Source organism: Lissotriton vulgaris, chromosome 2_1 (genome assembly GCF_964263255.1).
Source record: "Lissotriton vulgaris chromosome 2_1, aLisVul1.2, whole genome shotgun sequence".
Lineage (NCBI taxonomy): Eukaryota > Metazoa > Chordata > Amphibia > Caudata > Salamandridae > Lissotriton > Lissotriton vulgaris.
Genome location: NC_141687.1, coordinates 61,569,430 through 61,594,630, shown reverse-complemented (window position 1 = coordinate 61,594,630; position 25,201 = coordinate 61,569,430). Strand labels below are relative to the sequence as shown.

Below are 25,201 nucleotides of genomic sequence, written 5' to 3'. Positions count from 1 at the left end.
TCCTTGTCCATCTCAAGGTTTGGAAGGCAATTCAGCTGCTTGTGATCTTTGACTGTCTTGTGTTGAAATGCAACTGAACAGACTTTATGTTAAGTGTTATTGCAGATAGAAGACATTAGATCTTGGACTGTCATTGTCCCCATGTCAACAAACATAGGATTGACTACTCCCTCTCTGTTCTCAGCCCCTGAGGAGCTGCAGTTATGCCTGTTTGCAGATTCTCTGGTGACCATCTCGGACAGTGGGCGTGAAGTGGGGGAGTTCACGGTGTCGGTGCAGCGTGCCTTCTACGAAGAGGATGGGAAGGAGGAGGTGGAATGTTTCCTGGTCCATGCCACCAGCCAAGGATCCATCGACGGCATTCCCTGTGGGACCTCAATCCTAGGTTGGGGAGTAACTCCCTTTTCTTTTATTTAAATCTGGTTGAGCTGTTGTTTGTCTTCACCTTTCACTGTCTCTCCTAAGAGGCTTTCTTGTGGAACTTCTTTGCTGGAGAAAGACATGGTGGCTTGTAGCAAAAATGTCTTTGCTGTGGGTAGCCGTCTGCTTTCCGGCAGACAAGACAGATTCTTGTGGTTAAGGTGCAGTCTTCAGAGCCTGAGACCTTGAGGCTGATGTACAATCCCCTAGCACCACCGGGTGCGGAATGCCCTGCACCATATTTACAAAGCGGCAGAATGCAGCACACACAGAAGTAACAAATCACTATTATGGGCTGTCTATTTGCAGGAAGGAACACCTTCCTGTAAATAAAGACTCATTCTCTGCATTGCAGGCACCCTTGCTCCATGGTGCAAGGGTGCCTGCGTTGGCCCTAGGGAGCTAATATTAGCACTATGGAAAACACAGGGATTCGCTGTATTGTTGTAAATACAGTGTGTTGTTACGTTCTGAAAAGTTTGGAGAGCGGTGCTGCCAAATTTGCCACAGCTCTGCTCTTAGGCATTTTGTTGTACATATGTTCCCTTGTTTTAAAGTCTGGCTTTCCTATTTAATGCGATTCAATGAAATTTACTTCTCCTCACTTTACTTCACTTGACTGTAGAGGGATGAATGCGGCTTGTGCTGTGTAAGAAAAGTCATTAAGCTAGGAAAAACTAAACAACGTAACACAAAAATACACATATACTGTGATCTGATTGATGCATAACACAGTCGTAACCAGTATCACACAACTGTAAGAAGTATATAAAGAAATATATTTTGCTTTTGTTTTTATGGATATTTAACAAAGAATAGTGTCCAGCATTACCAGTCAAATCCCAAATTAGGATTTAGGATTCAGATCTAATTCCAGAATAACTGTAAACCCTGTCCATTTAATTATGGAGGTAGGAGGTTTGGGATATTCAACAAACAATCCTGCTGGATATGAACTGTAATTTTTCTTAAATTTATACTAACTAGATATCTCATCTGAGGGACTCTTCATTTAGCAGATAAAATAGCGTATTGAAATAAGTGCACAAAGTTATAGTTTCACCAGCAAAGATTTGCAAAAATGAAAAAATTTGGTAAATTGCAAAATTCACTACCTTTGCAAAACTTTGCCTTTATGAAAAACAGCTCGCAAAAAGTTTTTGGAAATTTCTCTCACAGGAATAGGGTTAGTAGCTATTTTCGCTCAAAATTTTTTTTAAGACTTTACTTTTGTTGTTTTGTTTAAAACATTATGGAGTTGGCAATAGTGAACTTCACCTAACCATTTCACCACACCTCAAAGACCAGAGCCACAGTGAGGTAGTATGTCAAAACCACACAGGTATTAACTATCCCTGCCTTAACAACGTGGTCCAAACCACAAATGTGTCTTTACAACGCATCCCTTTACCATGCAAATCGTTGCTGCGAATTGCCTTAAGGAAAGCACTTGACTTTGGAAAAGTATAATTTACTATTCTCACTCCAGTCTGCTCAACAGTAGGGAAAGAGTTAGATTTAAAGTCCAACAACAGGCCAACAGCCCCCCCTTCTAAAGCAAGTTGTAAAAACGTGTTTGTGGTTCGGACCACGTTGTTCAGGCAGGGGTGGTTCAAGCCGCAATGTACAGGTTGTTTCCCCACAGTGACAGGGCATGCGGCATCTGCTAAAGTGTCTTTAGGTAGTCATTAAACAGCGCTGTGTTTTCTTCTGTGTGGAGAGATGCCCTTTAATCAAGCCCTTGCTTTTTAGGTTTACACAAGCCCCTTGGTTGCCACGATTAGCTTTACAAACCAAAGTGGTGCATCAGGCTGTGCTCTTTATCGAAACTTAGGGGACACATGAGGGGGAGGGCTCAGTTTGAACCTAATCACCAGTGCCAGTGACCCCTTAGAGCCTGGTGGTATATGGAATTACCCAGCGGGTACTGTGGTGACGAACTAGAAGTGGTCTTGTCTGCTTGCTATTCTAATAATATTTACTGTTACTACGAGAAAGAAGGTCCACTTTTCTAACTTCCTGACTTTGTCAGGGCAGGAGAGCATCTCTATGGTTCCCTGGGAATTCGTTCTTGCAACTGGTTGATGCCATTTTTGTTAAGAACTCTTGAGTTTAGTTGAAGGACTCCAAATGAGGCAGAAAAAGGCTCTCATTCGTCAGACCGTCTTGTATTAATTTTTAACTTATTGTCATCAAATGCATCTCTTACTTTTCAAAGCACACCTTTATTTACACTGTTGCTTTCTTATTCAATACTCTTCTTGTCTTCTCTCTTTTTCAGCCTACATCTCGAAGGACCTTGAAACTCTGGAGCAGCACAGCCATGAGTACCTGAAGGTAATGGGAAGTTGACGGACAACAAGGGGAGCGTAGTGTAAAAGGTTATCTTGTATGTGCAGCGGGAATTGAAGGCCGATAGGGGAGTTGACTGAATCCCTTGTAACAATACACCCGACATAGGGCCAGGCAAACTAGGTTTCCACCTGGCAAGTATTTTCCGTGGTGTACCTCTACCAGGAAGATGGACCCAGAGGTGGTTAGTAAGGTCGTCGACATCAGACCTGTCCAGAGGAGGAGAAGGATATTATCAGTGCAGGAAGTCAGATCCTACAAGTTAATGTTTCTAAGACTTCTTTGCCAGTGTCTGGGTTTCTTTAGCTGAGCTGAGTTGATCTTTCCAATGACCAGATCGAAGGTAGGCCCCTTGATGTGAGTAGGGCTTTCACATATTTGGGTGAGGTTGAGGTCTACTAAGAAGGTTTTGAGGCTATTGACTGATGAGTCATTCATGTATGTTAAAGCCTCCAAAGGAAGATCTGGGTGCCGTGACACTCCACATGCGTGGAGATGATTTCCATGATCTGTTCTATGAAAGGGGGATTACCCCGTGAAGGGCGGTAGAGCGCATGGAATCTGCATGCTTGCCGGTAGTTGCATGAGACTTCGAAGCACAGGTATTCGCCTGACGACAAGGAATCTGATTGCAGTTGTCTAACTGATAGATTGTTACGATGTATACAAGCGATGCCTCCACCTTGTCCACCCGATCCGTCAAGCCTGATGAGGCCATACCTCGGGGGCACATAGTATGTTGATAATTGTTGCAGATGAGTCTTAAAGCCAAGTTTTCCTCGGCACTAGAATGTCTGGATCATGAGCAAGGATGAGGGGAGCAATGTGGAGAAGTGTGGCTCAGGGGTTAGAGGCGGCAGACCCGGAAGCTGAGATCGGCCCTGGACCAGGGTTCAATTCCCCGCCTCGGCGGGTCTTGGGCTCAAAAATTCCATGGACTCGATAATTCTCGCTCCGGTGCCTTCTCGACTCACGGGTTCACACTCTGCGACTCTGGGCAATAGCTTGCTTAATCTCCACAACGGCCCCTCGCGGCGGGATGCCTGGCTTTCACCTTGTGGATACCCTGTTGGGGTTATCTCACAGGGGAATACCAGGACGGGTTCCCTAAGCAAGCGCCGGGAAACCCTTTGTGGGTAGCTGTGCGCTATATAAGCTCAAATACATTTACATTTACATGTCAGCAGCATGCCATCCGGCTGATCTGCAGTTGAGAAGCATGAATTTAGACTGTGGTTTGGGATCATCGGAGGAAGGAATAGTGGTGGGGACTTGAGTGAGGTTGTTCTTATTTAATTTATTTATTTATTTAAAACATTTATAGAGCGCAGCTGTCGCCTGGCAGGCATCCTGGCGCTAGGGTGGCTACTCCTAAAATAGAAATAGTGGAAAATTGTTTAGTAGTGACGGAGGGACTCTAGGGAAAAAGCCAAGTCTTTATTAGTTTTCGAAAAGGCAGGAGCTGTGAAGTATGGCGGATGTCGGCGGGCAGACTGTTCCAGAGCTTTGCAGCCGCCACTCGGAATTTAAGGATCTAGAGTTTACCGTCGGTACTCCAAACAGGTCACAGTGATTGCTTCAACTTGGCACAAATTCTCTGTGTTAACAGCATATGATGGGTATAAGAGAGTAAAAACGTAATAATATCCTTGTCTTGGAGTGGGTCTTTATCTCTGAAAAGCCGAGAGGGGTCATTAGGGAGGGGTGAGGTTTTCCATCTTTGGTGTGTAGGGGCCAATTGTGATGAGGTCAGTGGGTAAGGGATGCGCTGACAGCCTGGAGCAGGATTAAGAGGGATGTGTGTAGTTGAGGGACTCAGTCTTCAGGGACCCACTAGATTTCCAATAATGAGATAAATCGGAGGTGAGGTGTAAAAGGCTTTGAACATCAGCCTTGAGTTGTTGAGGGCAAGTGAAATCTCATCCAATCTGGATTCAAAAGCTGTGTAGGAGCGGTTCCTGGCACTTGGAGACAGGAGCTGTGAGGCAGGGTGGTCTAGGGGAGGAAAGGTTATAGAGATGCGGGGGCGAGATAGAGATGTGAAGTGCGTCGCGAGGTGGGAAAGGTGAACATCATTTACTGCGAAAACATTTCCCCGCAGGAAATTGCAATGCGGTCATTACAACGACCGCGTTGCACGCATACCATTACTCCACAAGTTGGAACAACTATTGCGGTGGGGCAGAAGGTGTTGGATTTAAAATCCAACACCTTCCCTACTGATGCACATACTGGAGTTGGAATAGTACATTTTACTATTCAAACATCCAGCACCCCCCACCGCAAGTCGTTGTTACGACTTGTAGGATAATTGTATTTGTGGTTACAACGCAGTCATTGGAACAACTACATTATAATTCCCTGCGGGGAAAAAGCATGCTTTAAAAAGCGGTATATTCGATGGGAAGAGTAGCAACTGGTTACGAAGAGGTACAAGGGTCTTATGAGTCATGTTGCTGGCCTGATTAGGGAGATCAGAATATGGGTGTGACACCAGTGTAGCTAAGGGGAAAGTCCTGGGCAGTGCCCACAATAATGTGTATAGGGGTCGGGGTGTGGAAGGGGTGATGGTGTGACATAAGGGGCTACGTGACTCTGACCTCATTGCTCTAGGAGAGTGGTGAGCATGTTCACTAGTTAGGGATTGGGAGGAGAGGGATTCTGGCCCACCTAATGTCACATAAGAGTTACTTTTTAGTGTTCATGTCCCTGTAGCGTAGCAAAGAAGGGAAGGGGTAGGGTCATCCGAGATATCGAGGTTGTGAGAGGACACATTTTGTGGATTTTGGGGGTTGTCAGAGGGAATAGGGGGACATTAGGAGGGTGTAGTTTCGTTACTAAACATTGTGTTTTTGATGATGGGGAAAATGGTGTCAAAGATGACCAGGTTGTGAGCAGATGATTGGATAAGGATAGTCTCATTGTTGTAAAGGGAGATGGTTGCTTCTATTCCGTAGGTAGGTGAGGGGGCAACCGTAAGTCAAAGCCCATGAGGGGTCTTCTTGGATGTGATGATTTGGAGCAGTGAGTAAAATGCCAACCTCCATTTAGCATGTCTTTTCGTAAAAAAGAAAAGGCCAGTTATTGTTGCACCATTTTTTATCCAGAAGAAGGGATCCGAAATGTGGCGTTTCTGGGTGCGCTTCTAGGAGTCTGTGTTCGAGTTTTTGGATACGGTTTTTTTGATAGGTTCGGCTGGTATTTAATTGTATAAGCATTGTGCCTTAAACCACAAGATAGTAGCCCGCTGTTGGACCCCGGCTGCACATATTTAGGCCCAGGCACCCTTCCATGAGCCAGAAGGGGAGGAACCGCTTGTTTTGTTTCTGTGAGCGCTATTGCACTGTCTTTCTGCGCTCGGTTCCTTGTGTGGACCGCCCCGCTCAGGCCTTAATTTAGACAGATACAACACTGCTGGGGTCATTTATGGATGGGATTCAAGAATACCATGAACAACATGATAGGACCACATCTCCTCAAGGAAGCTCTGAAAATGGGGAATTACCATCACAATCTTTATTAAGGCACACTATTCCTCTTCAGCCCTTTCACAGCCGGAAATTTCAAAAGCTTTGAACTGGTAAAATGTCCGGAGCAGTCAGGACTGCCTGTTCCTGCACCTCTAGTCATTCATGATTTGACCACAAACACAGTTTCAGCTGATTCGGAAATTACACCAAATGAGCACTAAATGAGCACTAAAGATTTAAGGTGTGTGGACCTGCAGTATCTCTCAGTATATGAAAGGGACCCTCTTTAGAACCTCCATGCAAAATGTGTCTGTGCTGTGGATGAGTTGTAAAACTTCTGCATAGCCCGAATGTCCATACATGTGACTGTCAGACCTACATAGGGGGATAAGCGCTATATAAGTGCTGTAATACAGTACAATAAGAAGCGTCCTTTGTAAGAGGCTCTGGACAGTGAGTGACCAGGAAATGTAGACACTGAATCTACGTATCTTGATTGTCCTTGGCAGGGGCACAGAGACTGATTATATTCTTTATGTATTTGGCTTCTGGGACCAGCAAAGTTTATTTTTCACACCGTTCATTTAGTTCCATGGTAAAGTTTGCAGTTTTTATATCTTGGCACCCTTTTTTTTCTAGGTGAAAATTTTAATTTTTGTGACAATTTATGTTTGAGATATCCTTGTTTAATCATTGAGATAATCTTTATTTACCACTAACAAAATGAATACCATTTACAGAAAACAGGTTTATATCCCTGTCCAATGCCTTGGTGCATGGAAACGTTCCATAAACCTACAAGGAAAAATTCTGCAAACATTTTCTAGCTGGACTGGGTTTAATCCTAGTGAAATGTATCTTCCTTTGTGGGTAAGATGATGTAACAATTCAGAAAAATCTTCCTCTGGATGAAGGTAAACTGGAAAAGTGCACCTGTGTGCAGGGTGAAATCGGGAGCTTTGTAAAACATGCCTTGATGAAAAAACTGCACAGCACTGCTCAAGAGCCACAGACAAGTCGTTGTTGGTGCTGACGTGACAGGCGTAGCGATAAGAAAGGTACATTGGTGTTATTGTGGTCATGGCTCCGGAGCCCAAAAATTAACTGTTCATGGTATGTTTGGATATTTGGCGTTCTGGTTCCCTGTACTATCAAAATACGTCTTTTGAACAGCAAACATTTCCTTAGATATAGTGCTTAGAAGTGCTTCATGAAGGACACAGTCTAGGAGTGCAGAAAGATGCTGAAACTGACCGCATCTTCTGGCTTATTTCCGAAGATGTGAGAAAGCCTTGAGAAAGCCTGGACGTACCAGTGGGTGAAACACGTGTTTGCTGTGAATGATTGTCTTCTATACTGATCTGTATTGTTAATTCAGTGGAGTTATATTCGCCAAGATTGTTAAAAGTCAGCAATGCAACCACTTATTTGAGTGCTACTTCTACAATCATGCTTTTCTATTTATAGTGAGGACATTTATTCAATAAATTAGCTGATCATACACTTTCTGTTCTCATTTGCAGATAAAAGGCAATACTCTGGATACGAAAACACACCTTGTGAAGAAAGGGGACAGACTGGTCCTAGACAAAGTCATCACAGAAGGGCAGGTAGGAACTATGGAGCGGGCCTTCTCCTGCCTATCCTTTCATCGTGTGGAATTGAGGGGAGCTCTGTAAACTAGACCCACAGGGCTTTAGGTGGAGGTAACTCAGAGAAGAGCTCTGAATGTAACTCTGTCTTTAGTGTAAAGACTGCACGATGTTGGGTTGGAGATGCATTGCCTTAACTCTGTGGTCTTAAACCTACACAGGGTTCGCATCTGTTCAGGGCTTTACTCACACATCTTAGTCAAGGCTAATCTTTGTGAGCCAGAGAGAGCACATGACTCCAGGCCCATGAGATTTTTGCTGCCTTTGGACAAATCTTTTTTTTTCCAATTTGTTTTTCATTGAGTTTGAAAAAGTAGAGCAATACAACAAAATAGACCCTGCCACAATTCTGATCCCATCATTAATAAATTGCAGACTATGGCCCCCCATGTACACCTTATTATTATTAAATGCATAGCAATTTAACATCACTGGTCATGGGTTTCCAAACAGTACTTCCGTACTTCGGCTGATTCAGCAAAACTCATCAGGTAATAGCGGTACGGGGCCCATGTATCTCCAGACCTGGCCGGCTCGAGGGTCATTTCTTTGTACAGTTAAAATTGACCATTGCAGTATGTAATCTCCGACAATCATTGTTTGATCCTTGGCCCTATCCCCAATGCTTTGCCACCAGTCGCTTGGCTAGCAGTACAGCGAGGGAGGTACATTTACTATTAAAATGGGGGATCTTCTGCACCAGACCCAGAAATCAAACCAATGGAGAAATCTGCAGAGGAACCTCTGTCATTTGTAATTTGTTGGATAATCTCAAACACTCTGCCCTGAAATGTAAGGACCTGCAAATAGTTCCAAGCTAAGCATAAAAAAGCTGGAACCCTCCCCTCCCTTCCCAGTGAGCACATCTAGAGTTGTCTCTAAGGTCCAACTTGTGCAAAATTGCTGCTATATTATATACCCTGCTAATGTAATGGTAGTGGATTAATCACAGTTGACTGCTAGGTAGGCGCTCTCCTGTTGATGCTCAGTAGTATTCCCAGACTTCATCCGTTAGAGGGATACCTTAGTCTGTCTCCCATCCCCCTTTTGCAGACATTGGCTTGCTTTGCCTAGTATAGCGTTGTAATATGTTTTATGGGGGGGTCACATTACCCAGAGCAGTCGGCTAAAGCCTGAACCTGATGGGCTCCTGTAATTTGGTGTCAGCATTGTACTTGTCGATTTTAGCCTGAAGTAGAGGGGAGTAGGTAGGGGAGTGACCACTGAGCATGTCCGAAGGTCCTCTATTGTGATACATGTATCCTGCATTATTCGTCCCAAATTGTGATGTGAAGTCTCTGAAGTTGCGGTTTCACTTTCTGTTCATGTGTCATGGGAAACAGCCGATGTGCCTACAAGGGGGCATGCAGAGTACTTAATAGCTTGATGCATGCTCTTCTCATCAACCCTTCCCACGCATTTGTCCTGCTTGCCACCATGCTTATTTCAGTGCTCGCAGTGTTTTATCGCAACCCTAGTACGGTTGTAAGAGGGATGTGGTCTGCAATGTCTCTTTCTATGGCAACGTGAGTCGAGTGCTTTGAAACCAAACGTGCACATATTGGGCTAGGGCGCAAAGGATGTATTGCTCCATATTAAGAATGGTGAATCCACCTCTATGATAGGGCTGTGTCAGGGTGCCCCACGCTATTCTACATTTTTTTTTTGCCTAGGTGAATCTGAAAAGGGAGGTTAGTGATTTGAAAAAACTAACTTTAAGCTAGAAAAGGATCATTTACAAAGTAATAGATACTTTTCTGGAAGATCTTCATTTTTTTAGGCTGACCCGACCAGCTATAGTCAGCAGGAGCTTCGGCCATCTGTTGATTTGGTCTTTCAATAGGGTAATTGCCCTACCAAAGTTCAGGATTGGATTTCCTACATTTTCAGGCTTATCCATATTCCAAGAATCTTAATCAGAGTTGTACCACTCCAGAGGGTATTCAGAGTGAAATCAAGACATTTGACATGTTCAAAGGATAATAGCTGATTTATACTAATTAATGGTCAGTCCAGCTAGTCCCCTGAATTTTGTAAACTTGCATAAGGCAGGACTAAGGTTCGTTCGGCAGGTCCCTGATATATAGGTTTATGTCATCTGCATCCATTAGTAGGGGCCTGCCCCCAAACCTCAAAGCGTGCTGCTCATAATGCTGTCAAATCCTAGCCGCTAAGGGCTCCAAAACAAGCACAAATAGTGTGGGGGGCAGCCCTGCCTAGCCCTTAACTATAGTAAGCAGTGGTGAGACCCTTCATTCATGTATAGCATAGCCGCCTGACGCGTGTAAAGCAGTTTGACCTTGCCTAAAAACAGGGTGGAGGGGGAATGGTATTCCCATGAGGTCTAGGGTCAATCAATCAATCAATGACATTTATAGAGCGCGCTACATACCCGTAGGGTCTCAAGGCGCTGGGGGGGGGGGGGGGGGGCCGCTACTGCTCGAACAGCCAGGTCTTCAGCTTCTTCCTGAAGGAGAGGTGGTCTTGGGTCCGGCGCAGGTCGGTCGGGAGGGAGTTCCAGGTCTTGGCGGCCAGGTAGGAGAAGGACCTTCCTCCTGTAGTCGCTCTTCGGATGCGGGGGACGTCGGCGAGGGCGTGGTTGGCTGATCGGAGGTGGCGTTTGGGAGCGTAGAAGTTGACTCGGCTGTTGAGGTAGCTCGGGCCTTGGTCGTGTAGGGCTTTGTGTGCGTGGGTGAGGAGGCGGAAGGTGGTTCTTTTGTTGACGGGGAGCCAGTGAAGGTCTCTCAGATGTCCGGAGATGTGGCTGGTTTGTGGGATGTCGAGGATGAGTCTGGCTGAGGCGTTCTGGATCCGCTGGAGTCTCTTCTGGAGCTTGGCGGTGGTACCGGCGTAGAGGGCGTTGCCGTAGTCCAGTCGGCTGGTGACGAGGGCCTGGGTGACGGTCTTCCTGGTCTCGGTGGGGATCCACCAGAAGATCTTCCGTAGCATGCGAAGGATGTTGAAGCACGCTGAGGAGATGTTGTTGACTTGCCTGGTCATGGAGAGGGAGGAGTCCAGGATGAAGCCCAGGTTGCGTGCATGGTCTGTCGGTTTGGGTGCGGTGCCCAGGGCGGGAGGCCACCAGGAGTCGTCCCAGGCGGAGGGTGAGGAGCCCAGGATGAGGACCTCCGTCTTGTCCGAATTCAGTTTCAGGCGGCTGGTCGTCATCCACTCGGCTACCTCTTTCATCCCTTCGTGCAGGTTGGCTCTGGCGGCGGCGGGGTCGTTGGTCAGGGAGAGGATCAGCTTGGTGTCGTCGGCGTAGGAGATTATGTTGAGGTTGTGGCCATTAGATAGCTCTACTCAAAAAGATCAAACGTTTTTGTAGCTTCCAATAGGATTGATGTGGAATGAGTGTTGGGGTCAATTTGGTATAGGGCCACGAACATGGTCCAGAGGTTATACGTGGTGAATCTCCCTGGGACAAAGCTGACTTGTCAGACAGGGCAAGTATGTGGAACAGCGGAACACTCTGTTTGTGATGGTCTTAGCTAGAATTTTAACATCACAATTTATAAGTGATAGAGGTCTATACAACTTGTATCATTGGTCTGCAGGTTTGGAGGGTTTGAGAAGTGTTGATGTTATGGCCTCACGCACAGTTGGTGGCAGGTGTCCAGTCCCCATCGCCTCTGCATAAAGCTCCTGAAGTGGCGGTGCTAATAGGTTTATGTAAGTTTTGTATATTTTGGCCCATGAGGCGTGAGATCCGAGGGCTTTGCCATTGGGCAGCTCCCCGATGACGTCTTTCATCCCGCCAGTCGTGCTTGGTGAGCTAAGCATTCACATTGAACAGTCGTGAATGGGTGAGCTAAGAATCTACATTGAACCGCACTCAGCCATGCAAGAGGTGTGTTTTCAAAGTAACTGTGTACTTGTGCAGGGATGCTTGCACATTTAGAGACATAAAATTCGCTATAATAGGTGTAGAGCACCGCTAGTACTTCTGCAGCTTCATATCGCAATTGACCGTCATCATGCATGATTTGGGGCACATCCTGTTACCCTGATCCTGTTATTGAGGCTTCTGTTTTTCCAAAGGCGTAAACCCTGCCTTGGAATACTTTCCAGGCTCTACATGCTACCATTCCTCTTTTTACACTGTCGCAGTGTTTTACACTTTCGACCTTTTGTACAAGTGGAACTACTCCGTGGCCCAATTACGAATTGGCTGCAGATTATAGATCGTATGTACGTTCTAAGATAGATAGATCAGGACCTTATTGACGGACAGTTTACAACCACGACTCCAATATCGTCGCAACCCTGAAGAAGTTGAGGTATATAATATTATACGACGAAACACGTGTTGGCTGTATCAAGATGTATTGTTGAAGAAACCTACAATTATCACGTGGATTGTATCATATGGTTTACTGGCTGTAATAAGAACATGGATTGAACCTTGACGCTGAACTCATGTCTATGGATTAAAAGTGGACTAAGATTTCACTTGTGAACTCAAGATCATTATTGAAATTTTTATTACTTCAATGTGTGCTCGGAAAGGGCCTCTGTAATGAATTTAATGGCAGCACACATAGTGAGGATCAACTCGCAATCACTTATATCACAAATCACAAAAGCACACACTAGCGTCTCTTTGGCAAATAGCTCCTTAAATCTCTGCATATGTGGACAAATAATCGATAAATTGGCCTCCCTTCCTGATATTGTCACATGAATATTACACACAGCAAGAACCACTCTTAGAGACTCAATAGCCTCAATAAATATGAATAGTTTAGGTCCAGAACTGTTAAGGCCACATATGGGATGGAAAGCGAGCCAAACATAGTTGAAATAGAAGAGGTCAAACTCACAGGTAAAATCCAGGGCGCTCGTTCAACACCGCCCACTTCCAGCCCATCCTTCGGTAAGCTAACAAAAAGGCAACGAAAGCGGGCAAGGAGGGCCAGGCTCAAGTATTCTAAAGAAATGGAACCTGGCACCAAACAAATCTATCCAATTTTTGCACAACAGTGCAAGACAAGAATAGAAAACACATGCATAAACGTATCAATAGATGGCAAGAATGGCTCAGAGTCAGTAGCCTCAGTTCTTTCATTTAGGTTAAACAAATCGCCACAAAAAAGGTGTACATTAAACCAAACAGAACAGAGCACCCAGCCGGATTAAGTAAGGGTAAGATACAGGCGAGACAAAAAAGGTACCTCACCAACAGAAAAAAATCATTTCACAACAACAAGAAAAAATGACGGAATCATCAACACAAAGAGTGAAACAAAAATACCAAAAAAAAGATTCAGAAGAAGATTCCTGCTCCAATATTATCCCCTGCAATTTCTCAAGATAAAGTAAAAGTATCATCAAAAACATGTCAGCAAAGAAATCTGACCAAGCAAAATTCTGGCAAATGTAATCCAATATTTGTAACTACTAATGGACAAGTCCGTACATGTAAGCTAAAAATTAAAGGAATTCCTAGTGCTGAACTCTCACTGCAAAGAATCAGGCCGAATGCAGGAAATGTGCTCTATGATACAGCAACCAAAACGGTTAATACCTCAAATAAAGAACATGTCCTACAACACAAAGCATGCCTGAACAGACAAACCCCCGTACACAACACCAAGCACTTAAAATCCATTAACCAAGAGGAACCACCAAAAAGTTTAAAGGATTGCTGAACACATTTTTTATTCCTGCCCGAATATTCAACTCAAAGGAGACAGGACATCCTAAATAGAGGAAATCTGCTAAGATTGTTCAGTGAGATTCCAGAATTATGTGAAATAACACCAGCTGACCTTCTTGCTGTAGAATGTCAGCAAAAGGAAAATAAGCACCAGGAAGAAGCAACACTAACTACCTGGATTTCCTGGATTTCCAGCAAAATAGTCGATCTAATCTACACATTCAGCAATTCTTTTGAAATCTGTGGAATAACCATACTATACCAAAAGTCTCTTAAATTCCCCTACCCCCTGTTACAAAAAATAGCGTCGCCAAAATCTTCAAAGGCTACAGAAAAAGGCTTAATATCATTTCTTCGGGAAGCAAGAAGTTTCTCACCTGAATTATGGACAAGCTCAATGCAAAGCTCGACGAAAGACAGGTAAAAGCCAGATATGATCCAAGCCAACGACAGAAGATAAGTAGGACTGGATGTGGGTTCAAATTGGCCCTAGAATCTCGGCGGACCTGACATAGCACTACAGCAAAAGGAAATTGATTCACCTGAGGCCCAAATTACATCAAAACTAAAGAGCTCATCAATATTTGTTTATGGATTTGGAGAAATGTGCATAGATAATGAGATCATGACCTTCCTTCAAAACTTTGACTTACTATTACTACAAGAAACCTGAAGCTATACAGCAAGACCAATAGTAGGTTTAGAGGAGCACCATATGCTTAAAATCTCCGACTTTAGCTATCCAAGGGGGTGGGGTATGTGTATATAGATCTGCTCAAAGTATATTTGGACCACTGAAGAACTTGACTAGGGATAGATCTGGCTGCAAGTCCTGAAACTTGAAAGCAAAATTAGCACCCTAACTTGGTTTGTGCAGGTAATCAATTATAAATGCATATTTCCAGCACAAAAAAAGAAAGAAAGAAAGATCAGCAAATCTCGTAAACCTGATAAAACTAGTGCAAAGCTTGTATCAGCATGGTCAAATGATCAGCTCAGGGGATTTTAACATCAACTACGTCAGGAGTACGTTTAACACCAGGAAGATCCAAGGTGCGCTTGAAGCAGTTAAACTACAAAAACAGCTGGAAGGTCAAGGTTTAACAATCTTAAATGGAAAAACCAAGGCAGCAATTACATTTTTAAGTGGAAAGAGCCAATCAACCTGTCACCTTTGGGTCACAAGAATGGAAGGAGCCAACACTGAAGATGGGCGTTTGTAACTACTTTTATTGGGGTACAACACAATGTTCGGTTTCTCAGACAACACAATAAAGGTCCAGGGTCCCTCCTTGGAGTCCTCAGCTTCAGGTCTTGGGTGAAGGTCCGAGGTTACCATGCCATGTAGGGAAACACAAAGAAAACGATATGGCTTTTAGACACTGGCCACGGTTATAACTGAAGAAAGGGAAAGGGGAGTGAGGGGGATAGTCAGAACCACCACCAGCAATTGCGGATACCGTGAATAGTGCTCGGGACAACGGTGCCTGACCTCCCGTGAACAAGTACTCGATAGCTGCGGTGCCAGACCTCCCCTCCCGTCTCTCTACTCGGTCCCGCCCTTTTTAACCCGAAACAGCGAACCCAAACAAGCACGCACCTGGGTAAGCTTCGCGTCCTCCTTGGCGTGGCTGGGCGATACGCGGTATCGTTGGCCTCCTGGCGTTTCCTTTGATGGTCTCGGGTCCTCGTCCGGTTCCGAGCTGGCGCCTTTTCCACCCGCTGTGTCGACTCCCGCGAAGTCCTCCGTCGCCTTGGTCCCGACTCCTGTTTCCGACGTCTTGGTCTCGGCTTCTCCGTTCTGGCTCGCGTTCTTCTCCTGGTGTAGAACTGCAGCTTCCCACGAGTCTGCCAACCGAGACGAGGCGTCTTCCGGATCCACCCTCAAATGATGCGAGGACGCACCGGATAGGCCTACAAAGTCAGGTGGTCCAGAAGCGAGGCGGTCATCTAGATAGCACAGGCCGTCCTTAAAGTGCCCGTAGTAGTCCGCCTGTAGGGAAGAAGGAGAATCAGGCATCTCAGTCTGGGCCGAGCAAGGAACCCCCTGACACAACCATAGACTATACTTTTGCCAGTGAAGAGGTAATCCCTATGGTAAATTCCTTTGAAATTTACCCCACTCCTGAAAATGACCACTTCCTACACGTTCTGAGAATCAATCTCAAGCTGCAGCTGACAAGCAAAACAAATGATCTTGCAGAAAGACCAGAACGTTACAACTAAAAAAACTAAAATGGCACGGAACCGACCCAGATCAAATAATGGACGTGGTCTATAAGCATGTAAATAAGGCGGGGAACTTGAGTGAGGAACAGACCGTGCATGCATGGGCATTTCTAAGGATGGCCTTACTAACTAGATTTCCATAAAACCCGTATTATAGAGGAAATTTGTTGGACAGAAAGCCCGGGGGGTGGAGCAGAAGGTGCGAACCCTGGTATAACAGAGAATTGCATGAAGATAAAAGGAAAATAGCTAGGGAGGTAAGAAGACTGGCTGCAATAGCAAGAAAGGTCAAAATAACAGACAAATCCAAAATTGTTGTCAGGAGAAAAAAATACAAGAAAGATTGCAGAGAGGCAAAAAGAGGTATACTAAGGAACTCTGGAATAAATTACTCTAGTAAAAAGATTCTATCAATGTGTGGACATATATTTTATTTGTTGGTTTTACAGTGATGAAATATAGTGAAAATACTCTCTCTTAGGGTGGTAAAGATGAGAGCGCTATGTGCTTTTTAAAATACCCCTCACACACTAAAAAAATCCAGTAGTGTCATGCTTCATCATTGGGGTCTTCCCGTCCCTCTACGGGGCGGGGCGTGCTACGACCTGACCGACTACGGGGGAGCACTGAAGTGGTGACAGGACTATGTGATGGTGCAAGGTGGGTGGTGTCAGTGAACGTGTAGGGACCTAACAATGTGTGTGAGTACAAAAATTAAAAATCCTCTGGCTAGTAGAAAAAAACAATTTATTCACTTCTCTAGCTGGGGACGTTAAGAAGGGGGTTTTGGGGTTGAGCCGATCGCTACAACCTGGTCTACATGTTTCGTAGGCAGTCCCCTACTGCCTACTCATCAGGACCTTCTACTGGTCCCTACTAAAATAAGCTCAGTTGCTAAGTGTTGTCACCCTGTCTTCCTAAAAACTAACAGTAAAAATCCACTGTTAGTTTATGCTTCAGGGCATGAGCTGGCCCCAGGGAAGCAAAAATTAACAAAAATAGTGACCTAAATGTGGTCTCTGTAAAGAAAAGGGAAAAAAGGGGAAACACAGATATTTACATTTGTAGCTGTGGATTTTGCGCTTTCATTATTCTTTACGCCGCAATTTCACTCATCATATCCATTCACCCATTACACAAAGAATAACTTTAGACTTTATGGACAGAGTGATGGTTCAATCTGCCATCCCCTAGCTGTCCGTAAATAATGCCGAACAGTGGAGGAAAAACACACAGATGTTCATAGTAGTAAATGTGGTTTGTCACTGCGCTTTCATGGTTGTCTGCGCCGCAATTCTTTTTGTCAAATTCCATTTGCCCATTGCCTAAAGCCCTAATGCAAGACTTTATGGACAGAGTGATGGTTCAATCTGCCATCCCCTGCCTGTCCGAGAAAATCCCCGAACTTTGTCGTGCCCTTTGTAATTGGGGCTGTTTCAATCTCCACACACACACACTCTCGCGACTCAATACATGCAGCGACATCTCACAGGGTTAAAAAAGAGGAGCCCGATCTCTCATACTAGTCTTATGGTTTTAGTTACTGATTCAATAAAAGTCCCCATCAATCGGGACGCACCCCTATATTTGAATGGTTAACCATACGTACTGTTGTGGCAAGCGCGTGGTGCCCCATGAGCTGACAATCGGTAGGAATTCCCGCGGCGCTCTGCAAGAAAGAGAGCCACGCCCTTAGCGTTTTTGAACACTCTGTGCGAAGAGTAAGAAACATATCTCAAAACCCACTTGTTTAGAGACCTGGGGTGAAAGTCTGTTACTTACATTGTCCGCATAGTCCCTAAATCTTACTTCTACCAGTGTTGCCGCTCTGCTGAATGCTCGCGTGTGGGGAGCGGTAAATCATTTAAGCTTCACTGCGCGCTGCTGACGGGTCTACCAAAAGACTAGCGCGCTAACTCAAAATGGCCGCCCGTAATGGGACGCGGGAGGGCATATTTAGCGGAAGTCTTCCTTCTATTTCCATTGATACTCGGATTTTGCCTGCACAATGCAAATGTTAATGCAATATAGATAGGTTGGATCGCTATTAACAAATTATGGCAGGGGAGGTTTTACAACAATTAATTGATGCAGAGGCCATAGTAGTGTGATCAGGTCGATTGTAGAGGACCTAGATTGAAAGCTATGTGCGCTTAGCCAAAATGCGGGAAACATGTATAATGAGTGGATTGACTTGGGCTTTGAATATTTACGCAGGTTACTGCCCAGAGTTGGAGAAAAACACGATTGGGTATACAGATTAAACAGCCAAAATCGCTGTGGGATATGCTATGAAAGACATAATTATTATGTGGTGTAAGACTTGACCCCTGTGCTAAGGTTGGGCACAGTAGTCATACCACAATTGCGCTGTGTTCCAAAGGGGTTGGTCTCCACATGCCAGTGGTGTTGGTGATTTTATGGGACCTTTGGTATCATCTTGGCCATGGTTAGGGGTGGTGCCTCAGAGAGTGGGGGTTCAGGGGTACGGGGGTTCTATAACTGACCCCACGGAATTTCATCGTTCAACCCATTTTTGTTGGACTGGACACGAAAAACCCATCTCTGTTCCTTTTCAAGGAGATGTCTTTCGTTGTCGATCTGTTCAATTACAGTCCACAGTATGTCCTCAGGTTTGTGACCACTTTCCAGGAAGTGGTTTGTTAATTTGGTGCTGGACTTTTTGCACTTGATTGTGCTTTTGTGTTCACCTATTCTTAATTTCACTGCCCTGCTCGTCATGCCAATGTATTCGAGTTTGCAGGGACATGTGATGAGATACACAACATTGGAACTATTACAGTTGCTGAATGTTCTTTGTTCCCATGTTGTCCCGTTGTTGAAGGTCAATTTCTTGCTTTTCCTGGTCAAACAGCATACCTTGCATCCGCCACAAGGGTAGTGCCCTTGTACAAAGTTTGGATTACCAATGTTGTTCACCCTGTTGGCCTTGGGTCTGGTATGTACCAATATGTCCCTGACACTCTGGGACATATTGAAAAGGAACAGAGATGGGTTTTTCGTGTCCAGTCCAACAAAAATGGGTTGAACGATGAAATTCCGTGGGGTCAGTTATAGAACCCCCGTACCCCTGAACCCCCACTCTCTGAGGCACCACCCCTAACCATGGCCAAGATGATACCAAAGGTCCCATAAAATCACCAACACCACTGGCATGTGGAGACCAACCCCTTTGGAACACAGCGCAATTGTGGTATGACTACTGTTCCCAACCTTAGCACAGGGGTCAAGTCTTACACCACATAATAATTATGTCTTTCATAGCATATCCCACAGCGATTTTGGCTGTTTAATCTGTATACCCAATCGTGTTTTTCTCCAACTCTGGGCAGTAACCTGCGTAAATATTCAAAGCCCAAGTCAATCCACTCATTATACATGTTTCCCGCATTTTGGCTAAGCGCACATAGCTTTCAATCTAGGTCCTCTACAATCGACCTGATCACACTACTATGGCCTCTGCATCAATTAATTGTTGTAAAACCTCCCCTGCCATAATGTGTTAATAGCGATCCAACCTATCTATATTGCATTAACATTTGCATTGTGCAGGCAAAATCCGAGTATCAATGGAAATAGAAGGAAGACTTCCGCTAAAAATGCCCTCCCGCGTCCCATTACGGGCGGCCATTTTGAGTTAGCGCGCTAGTCTTTTGGTAGACCCGTCAGCAGCGCGCAGTGAAGCTTAAATGATTTACCGCTCCCCACACGCGAGCATTCAGCAGAGCGGCAACACTGGTAGAAGTAAGATTTAGGGACTATGCGGACAATGTAAGTAACAGACTTTCACCCCAGGTCTCTAAACAAGTGGGTTTTGAGATATGTTTCTTACTCTTCGCACAGAGTGTTCAAAAACGCTAAGGGCGTGGCTCTCTTTCTTGCAGAGCGCCGCGGGAATTCCTACCGATTGTCAGCTCATGGGGCACCACGCGCTTGCCACAACAGTACCTATGGTTAATCATTCAAATATAGGGGTGCGTCCCGATTGATGGGGACTTTTATTGAATCAGTAACTAAAACCATAAGACTAGTATGAGAGATCGGGCTCCTCTTTTTTAACCCTGTGAGATGTCGCTGCATGTATTGAGTCGCGAGAGTGTGTGTGTGTGGAGATTGAAACAGCCCCAATTACAAAGGGCACGACAAAGTTCGGGGATTTTCTCGGACAGGCAGGGGATGGCAGATTGAACCATCACTCTGTCCATAAAGTCTTGCATTAGGGCTTTAGGCAATGGGCAAATGAAATTTGACAAAAAGAATTGCGGCGCAGACAACCATGAAAGCGCAGTGACAAACCACATTTACTACTATGAACATCTGTGTGTTTTTCCTCCACTGTTCGGCATTATTTACGGACAGCTAGGGGATGGCAGATTGAACCATCACTCTGTCCATAAAGTCTAAAGTTATTCTTTGTGTAATGGGTGAATGGATATGATGAATGAAATTGCGGCGTAAAGAATAATGAAAGCGCAAAATCCACAGCTACAAATGTAAATATCTGTGTTTCCCCTTTTTTCCCTTTTCTTTACAGAGACCACATTTAGGTCACTATTTTTGTTAATTTTTGCTTCCCTGGGGCCAGCTCATGCCCTGAAGCATAAACTAACAGTGGATTTTTACTGTTAGTTTTTAGGAAGACAGGCTGACAACACTTAGCAACTGAGCTTATTTTAGTAGGGACCAGTAGAAGGTCCTGATGAGTAGGCAGTAGGGGACTGCCTACGAAACATGTAGACCAGGTTGTAGCGATCGGCTCAACCCCAAAACCCCCTTCTTAACGTCCCCAGCTAGAGAAGTGAATAAATTGTTTTTTTCTACTAGCCAGAGGATTTTTAATTTTTGTACTCACACACATTGTTAGGTCCCTACACGTTCACTGACACCACCCACCTTGCACCATCACATAGTCCTGTCACCACTTCAGTGCTCCCGCGTAGTCGGTCAGGTCGTAGCACGCCCCGCCCCGTAGAGGGACGGGAAGACCCCAATGATGAAGCATGACACTACTGGATTTTTTTAGTGTGTGAGGGGTATTTTAAAAAGCACATAGCGCTCTCATCTTTACCACCCTAAGAGAGAGTATTTTCACTATATTTCATCACTGTAAAACCAACAAATAAAATATATGTCCACACATTGATAGAATCTTTTTGTTTATGTATATCAGTTTGGAGGGTGATTCTATCAATACCTCTGCACTTCCCCTATTGTTTTGGGATAAATTACTCTAGGCCAGTTAATCACCAAATAGGAAGGAGTTCTGGGGTACAATCAATGGCCTAACAAAAGGCCAGGCTCTGCACAAAAAGCAGGAATAAGGGAAGATACCTGGAAAGCATACTTGAGCTAAATGTATACTACTACCCAAAATAGGAAGATAATCCTCTTGGATGAAGGGGCTAAAATACTTCGTCCCGGGAAATTTGAAGTTCGAACAAAATAAAAATCAGCACACCGAAGGGCCAACTGTGGAAACACTAGAAGGAACGAACTGGGTTGTAAAACCAAGCATCCAAACTCAGGGTGGTGAGGAAGCAGCAAGGGAAATGCCTGACTCAACCATTCACGGACCAACAGTATTAACTGATAGAAAACTCATAGAAGGAATTATAAAAAAACAACGACTGAGGGAGCAGCCGGCCCAAATGGTCTCCCTAATGCATTATTTAACCAAGCTACAGGTTTACTGGGCAGGGAATTTAACACCTCTTTTTAATCACATTTATCATCAGAACATGATACCTAATTCGTGGAAAGGCAGCATCTTCCACCTAATATATAGAAACGGAAGACAATCCTTGCTGGAAAATTACAGGCTGATAGCCCTGATTGATGTGTAAGCAAAATTATGCGCCTCCTGTATCTTATCACATTTCCAGCGTGGGAGGAGGAGAAACGTGTGATTCCACAAACCCAAACAGGATTTAGGCCAGGTTTTGGGACAACAACAAACCTTATAGTCATGGCAATGTTAACGGAAACATCAATAAGAGGGAAACCTGGTTGTTCGCCTGCTGCATGGATTTAAAATCGGCATTCAATAGAGTACCACAAGATCATCTCTGGACGAAACTGAAAGCAATGGGACTATACCATAAAAATTGCTTAATGCAATAATTGTGTTATCCAGCTAAATGTGGGTGCAGGTTAAACTTGGTGACGGCAGTGGAGTGACTGCCAAAATTAATATCAATATCGGCCTGCAACAAGGTTGCACGCTGGCACTGAGTTTATTGAATTTGTACTTGGCCGACAAAAATAGCTATTTGACAAAAGTAGAGAGCCACCCACCCTAATTGGCAAATGAGTCCCTCAACTGTCTGAAATATGCATATGACATAGTTCTGAGCCGAAGCTGATCGGCCTGCAAAGAGTGATCAATGCCTTGGCAAGCTACATTGAGTTGCAAGGGTTGGAGCCTAACCTGAGGAAAACCAAAGTGGTACGCCTAGTGGATACTCAGTTCAGAACGTATGAATGGTACGTGAAAGGTGAACAGGTCGAGTCGGCCTGCCCATATAAGTATTTGGGAATAAACATGGGGAGTCAAATGTTAACCAACCGAACTATTTCAATGAAAGCAAAAGTTCAATCATTAATATTTGCTTTCAAACTCCTAAAAGTAAATTGAGTTGCCCTTCACATAGCCATTTGTTGACAGTAATGGCAGCACAGCTTCTACCCTCCCTGACTTGCAGCTTGTAAATAAGGTATGGTAAGGAAATGGACATCCTGAACGAGTCACAAATTAAGGAATATAAAACAGTGTTCTTTCTCCCTAAAGCAGCCTCTCCAGCACAGGTGTGCCTGGAATTTTGACTTCAAAATCAAAAATTCCAAACAATTAACACCTTGGTAAAACTGTGCTGGACACTTCACACCTCAGAGTGTGGCTCACTCAACAACCAATGTTGGATTGAGATTAAGGCGCAGATGGAGCAAAAGCAATCTAATTCATGGAGCACTCATTTGGGGAAAACGTTATTTGAATTAGGAAGCCAAGAAGCATGGGACAGCAAGATGGACAGAGCAGTATTCACAAGGCTAAGCAATCTCACAGCAAAGCAACTGTCACTTTTAGAAATAAAATCATCCTGGTTAAACAGCGACATGCTTGGACTATGATAAATTCTTACACCAACCTTTGGCCACAAGGATACGTCTCAGTGTATTTTCATCCAGCCACAAATAGGAGTTTTACACTGTTTCACTTAGGATCTCATGATTCAAAAGATATGCTTCCAACATAGTAGGGCCCGAAGAAAGACCCAAACTGCTGTTTATGCGGCAACAGAACAGAATCAATAAGTCACTTGATGTGCACATGTCCAACAGTCATGGACCTGAGGAAGACACTTCTTAAACCAGTCTTCCAAGAAATAAACATCCGTAACTGTAGGCAAGCCGTTATCAGCTGGATGGGAGGTGCATTCATCAAATTGGTATGCTGTGGGCTAACATTCTTCTCAGTGATAAGCGACCTCCTCCGAAAAGTTGACCTACTACAGTAACTTTTTTTTTTAACTACAAGCTAAATAACTGAGGGACTTAATCCGTGGAAAGGATTGTTTTTTATCAATTCTAATGAACTGTAGTGAATTAGTTATTAAATTGGGAATGAGTGATTTTTTATAAGGCAAGAATGCAAACTTTAATTCAATGAAATGTAATTAAGGGTAACGACTCACCAAATATCTTTTGTAACTTTTTTAAAGTGAAATTTTATATAGTAAAAAGCAGTACATTTTAACATTTATCAAATGCACTTTATGGTTAGGAATAGCCTTCTAAAGTATTTTTATGACTATGGCTTTAAGCATACTTGCCTAGCTAATTGACCTCCTATTCGCCAAGTTCATTACATTCTGTGATTTTGTGTTCGATCTCTTCCATGCATTGGCCACCCTCTCTTCTTGTAATTGCTGCTCTGTCTCTTTAATCTCCCTTTCTAAGGTCTCCATATACTGCTATAATCTCTTAAATACCCCAGATTGCCTATACAGGCAGTGACCTCTTAGCACCACTTTAAAAGCTTCCCAAAGCATAGCTAGTGTTGTGACTGACCATCTGTTTTCCGTAAAATAGTTCTGGGTGTCAGTACATATTTTGCTTGAAAAACAGTTGTCTTGGAGCGGTCTCTGTAACAGATGCCATAAGCATGTGACTGAAGACACATTTGGCAGGGTGAGTTTAAGTACTGGGGAGTGGTCTGAAAGTGTGCGGGCTTCGTGTGTCGCTATCCTCAAGTAGTAACAATTCAGGTTGTGAGCCAGTAATCTAATCTAGACCACATATTGTGGATGACTGAATAACATGTTCCTTCCCCGCACCATGATGTCTTTTACACCATGCCCCTCCGATACCAGCATCCCCAACCAGCTGGCTAATCATCACCTTCCACTCCCAGTTCCTATAGCAACTTATACCGCCCACGGGTGTCTGGTTCAGAAAGAAAAGTTTAACATAATCCATCCTTCAGTTTACCATGTTGTGGGCGGGTCGTGTCTAGGCAATCCTCAAATGTTGGTTCCTACTCCAGCCTGGAAAGTTACATAGGATTCAGCTGTTGATTTGCAAGAAGTGCAATCAGTTCTTAGGGTTTTTTAGTGTGTTGCCTATCTATTGATCATGTTGTAGAACTAAGAATCTTCTCAGGGGTCCCACTGATACTTAGTCATTGTAAACCAACAAAGAAGAAATTGGCACAGAAGCTGAAATATAAAAGAGCCCCATTCAGCCTTAGCAACTGAATGAGGAGGTCTGAGGAGTACAGAAAACAGAGGCCTTATATATGTCTAGGGTTACATAGTAAGCATAAAACCAAGGGGCAGTCCTGGCTCATGTAAGCATGCAAAAATGACTAAGATGGGCATACAAGACGTGCTTGCTCAACAAAGTGGGAGGAGAGTTACTTCTCCATGCAGCAGCAAAAATAGCCTGACAGTTATACTAGAGAAGCAGGTGCATTCTACTAGCTAGGCCCTTCTGGGCATGTGCGAAGGTGGAAGATGCTGAATATAGTTTGTCTCTAGGCAGATTTCAAGAGCAGTTAACAGAAAGGTAGGACAGAGCACATGGCAAGCACATGGAAAACAAAATGGCTGCCAGAAATACAAAATGGCTTTCACAAAACGGATAAGATAACTTCTAAATACAAGATGGCTTCTGCTAATGCTAACCCATTGTTGCCAATTTACAACAGACGACCGTTTTAGCATTAGCTGAAGACATTCCTATGATCCAGTAGGAACATAGAAAACATTTATACAGTAATTTTTCATAAATTTATCAATATCCTAATTCATTGCTAGGTGGGCATTTTCCATTCTAAACATTTCATTAAGCGGGTATATATAAGCTATAAGCAAGAATACAAAGGGAATGGAGCATCAGGT

General features: G+C 44.2%; 1 protein-coding gene across 2 annotated transcripts in view; it reads left to right on the top strand.

The window, feature by feature from the left end:
• The window catches only part of CATIP (ciliogenesis associated TTC17 interacting protein), a 252,242-nt gene that overhangs the window by 182,486 nt on the left and 44,555 nt on the right, over positions 1–25,201 (top strand). For both annotated transcript variants that reach the window (XM_086954466.1, XM_086954465.1), the window contains 3 exons: positions 185–385; positions 2,702–2,757; positions 7,766–7,852. In XM_086954466.1, the coding sequence (XP_086810592.1) occupies positions 185–385; positions 2,702–2,757; positions 7,766–7,852 (344 nt within the window). The remainder of the gene's footprint in view (positions 1–184; positions 386–2,701; positions 2,758–7,765; positions 7,853–25,201) is intronic.